The 6808-nt window shown below is 28.5% G+C and overlaps 1 protein-coding gene across 1 annotated transcript in view; it reads left to right on the plus strand.

Annotated features, from left to right (window-relative positions):
- The window catches only part of LOC143240579 (glycerol kinase 5-like), a 64433-nt gene extending 57944 nt beyond the window's left edge, over positions 1-6489 (plus strand). The window contains exons 16-17 of the mRNA XM_076483244.1: positions 2070-2203; positions 2690-6489. Coding sequence (XP_076339359.1) covers positions 2070-2203; positions 2690-2844 — 289 coding nt within the window. The 3' untranslated portion in view covers positions 2845-6489. The remainder of the gene's footprint in view (positions 1-2069; positions 2204-2689) is intronic.
- Positions 6490-6808: the final 319 nt, after the last annotated feature.

A 6808-nucleotide genomic window follows, 5' to 3' on the forward strand; every position in this document is an offset into this window, starting at 1 on the left:
CTAGAAACCTAGAATTTTCTTTTTCTCATCTGTGTGGTCCAATGAACGTTTGAAAATATTTACTTGAGTGTTTCTTATTTCTGTGCATGTAGCTTTAAGGATTAAACAGGACTACACTTAATGAATTTATGAATCCATGTTTATTTAAGTACGTTACATAAACTTATATTCTACTGTTAATGTGTTATAAAGTAGTGCACACACATTAGTTCTCTAGTTTTAGAACGTTATTTATGTGTAACGACACATTCTGTATTAATCAAGGATCAAACTTATAAATTTCCTGCATGTCTCGGGCCTTTTCTGTTCTTGAGATGCATTTGGGTAAGTACATCTTAGTTACAGTTAAAACAGTCATTATGTTAATTTTGCAATTGTTCACTGAGACACAAGATGAAATTGTTGATATCTTTTACACACTGCATAAATTGACTTAACCAAGACTTGTGAAAAGAAATGTGACAAAATTTTAATTTCTAAACAAAGATATGCTATTTAAAACATTTTAAAGCAATAAACACAACAGATATTTCCATGCACATGTAAATAACTGAATTTTTATGGCAAAAATTGTAACTTATATGTTAGTAGTATTATAGAATCAAAGTAAGTTCTACATTAAATAACACTGGATAGCAACCAGGTTATCTGTTTGTAGAGATTATGAACACCTTTTAGTGTACCTTGTAGCTAAGCATAAACAAGAAAAGATCAGCATAAATAAATTTATGTATTTTTGTACATTTCAAATTAGACATGAAATTGCAAAAAAAACAAACAAGGTCTGTCATTAGTTAAAAGCATGCTGAATGTGGAATTATATTTGCCAATGAACCTCTTACAACATTAAATGATATGCAGTATAACTAATTTCTGGTACTAACAAAATTGAGAGCTTGGTAGAACATATGAGGCAATTTGACCATTAAGTTTAATTTCAGTATATGCCAATTCAAGTAAACTATGTGTATCATGTTGGTAATTTTGCCTTTCAGACTTTAAACTACATTTAAAATGTAAACTAATATAAGTATTCATATGTTGACTTTGTAGGATAAGATTATAAATTTATGTTAGAAAATTAGTAATTGAGACTTGGAAAATGTAGGAGGTTTGACAGTGGTTAAGTATTTGTATTAGTCTTCATAATACCTAAAATAGTTTTATGATAGAAAAGTTCTTAAAGGAAAGTGTTTTAGAAATGTGGTATTGATTAAATGGTAAAATAGTTTCATGCTAAAAGGTATATATAATAGGGCTTTTCTACATGCACATATTTCTATAGTAGTATCATATATAAGACTCAAGTTTAAGGAAGCAACAGTTAGAAATCAAATCAGACAAAGCAAATTATCTTGTAAATGATAAGACTTTTTGAAGAAATTCCTATAATATTTAGTGTTAAGAAAACTAAGTATTTATATGATTTTCATTATTTGAATACATAAAAATTAGATTTGCATGTAAGTATCAGTAAATAATTTTGTTGGTTCTGTCAGTCAGTGATATGACTAAAACACAGTTTTAATTCATTGTTATAAAACAGTGAGGAAGTAAAGATTTCAAACTACAGTTTTGGCTTTATGCTATTGACTTAACCAGTGAGTTGATACATTATATAGTTTATATCTGTTAGCCTAACTTTCTTGTATAAATTACTGAATTATTTTTGAATTTTGGAGTCATTTCATAAATTTTGATTAATTTAAATACAAAAGTTACATCTTTCAAAAAAAGAAAGTGGTTGTTGTATGTTTGGTATCTGTTTAATGTGTCTTTTACAGTTACTGGGTCATTCTCGCATACTCTAGTAAGTGAAATGGGCTTATAAGTTATAATAAAATAAAATAGGTAATTTTTAATTGTTATACTTCAAAACACCATAATGAGATTTTAAGCAACTTGAAGTTATAAAAAAAACAACAAAACTTTCCATTAGGCTTGTATGCATTTCTTTTAAACCTGCTGCCACGTGCATTAACTTACTGTAAATCTTTTCCTTGTAGCACATAAATTCTATTAATTGCAAAATATGAAGCATAAATTTAAAATAGTTTATATTCAAAAAGGGTTGATGGTGGAGTGGCCAACAATGATTTTTTGGTTCAGCTGATTGCCGACTTAACAGAACAACCAGTGGATCGACCAAAGCAGAGGGACATGTCATGCATAGGAGCTGCATTTTTAGCAGGATTAGCAGTTGGTACAGAATGTTTTTCATATTGGTGTTCACTAGTATTGAGAAATTGTAAAAGAATTAATCTAGAAATGTTTGTATAATTGTTGATCGTTATTAAAAAATATTAGCAAGTTTAAAAAGAAAAAGTTTACTTTGAATTGCATTTGTTTTCCAGTATCTCATTGTATATTCTTTCAATCATATTTTTGTACCTAAGGAATACTTTACAGTTTCCTAATTAAATTTTTTTAATGTTTGACAGTAGTCTCATAGTAAAATACATGTTGTGTCTTTGATTTGTTTTAGTAAAATAGTAGATATATTAGCATTTAATGAATAGTAAATTCGCCTTTTTTTTTTTTTAAGTTGGAAGTACTACTTATAGGTTAAGTCTTATTCAGTCAATAAGACTAAATGTAGATAAACTACATTTTTGATTTTTCCATGGTATTGCAAAGAAATTGATTATTACTATTGATGTATTGTGTAATTAAGAGTTGTGGTTGGTAGGCATTTGGAGTTCCATAGAAGAGCTGGAAGAATTACGGAGTGAAGATCAACTGTTCCAACCTTGCGATAACTGGAGAGATCAGTACAAAGATGTAGTGATGAACTGGGAAAGGGCTGTTCGTAGGTGTTTGCATTGGTACAAGGATGAAATTTAGTGATCTTAAAAAGATGGTATCGTTACAAAGTCATTGTATAAATCATGTAGGGTAAAATAAAAGATTGGCAGGTTTTAATTCATATTTTACTTTGTTATAGTACAAAAATAATAACTCACTTGGGCACAATACTTGACAAAATTGCATATAAAAAGTCTTTGATTTTGTGTCGATCTTATTGATTAAAACATACATATAGAGTAAATGAACAGTTTTAATATATTTTTCCTGTGACCAAGAATAGAAAACTAAAACATCAATAGATGTGCTAAACACAGAATTATAATGACATACTAACTGTAGAGTTTTCAAGTATGAATTTAGGAAAGACTTGTGGTATTTGAGTTTGGAAAAACATAGTATATACAAGAGTATATATTTTTACTGCAGTTCTAAGTGATTCTTGTGTAAATTTAACAAGCATTTGATAGTCTTATTTTTTTTATAAATCTATTTCAGTATCATATTTAAAAGATAATCTTTTCATATAGTTGAAAGTTAATGTTTGACTGAACTTCAGGATTACATAAATGGTGAAAGAACAAGGAAATATTTCCGTATAATGTTTGCTTACATAGTTTATTTTGCAGTTTGACCTTAACAAGTAGAGTTGACTGGGATGAAGTTTTTTGTATATGGGTTTAATCAATGTTTACAAAGGAATGTACAGGGGATGAGGGCTAATATTTTCTCTCTTCTCCGTCCATGAGGGCAGTAATTTTATCAAATATGTTATTCAAAGTAGGAATTAGTTTTTTCTTATACATTTTCAACTCCAGTATACATTGTTGAATTTTGTGAAATTTTTGTTTCAATAAGTAAAATAATTTTCTGTTTAATATAATTTTGTTCATAATGTAGTGGATCCTTCTGAAAATATGTTTCCATAAGTACCAATTGCAGTGATTATTATCAAATTTACAGGTGTGTGTCCCCTAGTTTTTTTTTTTAATGTTGCACCATTACACTCTAAATGTAGTGCACTCCTTTTAACAATAAATAATTTTGATAAAAGATTTTACTTCCTGCATCTCTTAGCTACAGACAACTAATTTATAATATTATGTTTAAGTTTCGTGCATCAATGTAAATGTGTAATGAAATTATATGGCATCCATCCTGGCTACTGCACTTCCCTTTTTTGAAAACTCTAGATCTGCTACTGATGGTGATGTATTGACAGAATTTTCTATTAGTATTATCTGTCATCTTGAACAGCTCTATGCAAAGTATTAGCTTGAAAGTTCTATGACTCTAATAATTTTTTTAATTAACAATTTATTAAGTAGAAAAGACATTAGTTTATATGCAATATGAATTTTATAAAAAAAAAGTATTAAGTTTATTCTAGTATTTTATATTTTGTGTAGGATAAGATTTGTTGTATGTGTGAATCTTGTCTTAAATATCTGTACACAAATATTGATTGTGAAAGGTACACCTTTTATAAAATATTTATTTTGTTGTTAAAATGTATTTTCTATTAAAAAAATGATCTTTGTTAATGTTATGAGAGTATACAGTTTTGTTTGTTTTCTTAAATATTTTTGCTTATCTTTAGAAGAAAAGGTGCACTTATGAAATTTAAAGAACTATATAATTACATGTTTTGTTTGCTTTTGGCATTTCTTCTTAAATCAAGAAACAAAAATGCTTTTAAACTCTCATAATATCTCATGGTCAACTATTGTTTGATTCATTAAAATTAACTGCCTGAAGGTAGGTCAAACACGTATCATTATTGGAACTCTTACATGCTGTTAAACAGTATTTCATGCTCATTAGGTATGTGTAATTCCACAATTGTCATTCAGGTTCATTATTTATTTAAAAAAGAAATGTTATGGAAGTTTCTGTGACAGCTCATGCAGAGTAGTGTTGGGAATGGATGTTGTTTAGACAAATGCTTTATACATTATAGAAAACCATAATATTAAGTTACAAACTGTAAATGTCGTTAGACAATAGATTACAGGAAAGATTGTCTTACTAAATACAGAATATAAGCAAAACCTATGAAGCTGTACCACAGTTCACCATGACATGAACCTTATTTGGTGTCAACAGTGAACTGTACTACAAAAATATTTCATTTTTGTCATTTGTGTATTAAAATACTCGTATTCATGTCATGTTAGGAAAAGAATCCAATTATTTCGTTCATGCTCTTTATTTGTAAGTCAGAGTGAGTTATATCAAGATCCCCCCCTGGTGGGAATGACAAAGTTTGGATGTAAAAACAAACATGCTCTTAGTTTTTCAGAACTTTAATGAGAAAAACCATGTGTGTGTGAATGACATGACTGCTTACAATGTTGCATTAAAATAGGGAAATAGCAAGAGAACACATTATGAATGTTTGCACTTTATTTACAGAGTTACAAATTTGGTCAAAACTATAAAAACGAACTATCCAGCACTGCTATATTCAAAAGGTTTGTTTAAATTTTGATTTTTTTCTTTGCTTTCTACCAAGATCTTTGTTATAATTGTCAGGTTGTTCTCTCTCCTTCTGTGTTTTCGTATCCAGTATCCTCTTATTTCCCTTAACATTTCATTTGGACTTTATTGTCTTTTGCTACCATCTTCTTGGTTTTTGTCTCACAAATGATCACAAGGAATGAAAGAACTTACTTTGCTGCTCAATACTTTTTATGGATGACACATATCTGCTTTTCTCAGGAGTATATTTAATATTGTTATATGATGTGGGACTGATTGTATTCTTTGATGCAAATGACGAAGCAACACACATCACTTGTCACATCAAATAAAATGGACCGTTTTATGGTGGTAATGTCTAAAGTTTGCACCGGGAAGCAAACCAGACTAAAAAAAAAAAATGTTAACAGATATTTTCATTGTGACTTGAAATGGAGAAAATTTTTGCATCCATATATATACATTTGAGATGGAAATACTCAAATTAGATGAATTAGAAAGATTATTTCCACAAGAAAAGAATGAGATGATAACATAATAAATGTTTGCCTTGACCAATTTTAGTTTGTGTACTAGATACCAGTATATTTAATTACCTAAACCTATTTAGTTCTATTAGTCTAGATGAATTAGTTTCTTCTGTTTTATGCCATAATTTCAAGATGACACGATTAATGGTTAATAGGAAACACAATGACAATGTTTTACAGTTATTAATAATAGATCTTTCAGTAGCAGCTGATACTATACTGTTTAACAAAATTACTGTTCATCTTAATCTTGTGACAATGTTTTTTTTAAATCAAATCTGTTTGTTTTTGTATAGCCTACAGGTAACATTTCTGATCAGTTGTGTGATGGTTTTCAACATAACGTTAACTGAGTGCTGACTAGTCAAAGCTTTAGTGTTTTTTTTTCTTACTTTGATTAAAACCTAACATGAATTAAAGTGGATGATCAGGATGCTGCTGAATTTGTGAGTTGGTTAGTACTTTGTGAAAAGGAAGTAAACATTTGCTTGACCAAAGAATCTTTTATTCAGTTAATTTGAGTCTATGATAGAAAATGTGAAAGATTAAGAAATTGTTTGGATATTTTATTAATTATCTAGAATATACTATTGGTTCTCATGGAAAATAATTTGTATTGCTAATTATGTGTAGCTTTAAAGCTGTTTGAAAATAAAAACTTTATTTTCCTATATTTTGCTTCTGATATGGACTTTTGTTTCAAAAGATACACAGTACAAGTGAAAGATTAACATCCACATAAGTTCTGAATAATTTACATTAAAAATTAATGTAATGTTTGGCCTGAATTTATCTTTAGAAGAAGACCTATTGTTTGATAATACCAAGGATTTTGAACATCCTTGATTTTGTCTCTAGAAGATATATTGTCTTGTAACATCAAGGGTTTTTAACCTTTTTGATTTTATGTCTAGCAAAAAATAAACCACATGATCAAACCAAGAATCTTGAGCCTATTTCCCATAAAGTTTTCCTAATGATATTACTCTGTT

Source organism: Tachypleus tridentatus, chromosome 13 (assembly GCF_004210375.1).
Source record: "Tachypleus tridentatus isolate NWPU-2018 chromosome 13, ASM421037v1, whole genome shotgun sequence".
Taxonomy (NCBI): domain Eukaryota; kingdom Metazoa; phylum Arthropoda; class Merostomata; order Xiphosura; family Limulidae; genus Tachypleus; species Tachypleus tridentatus.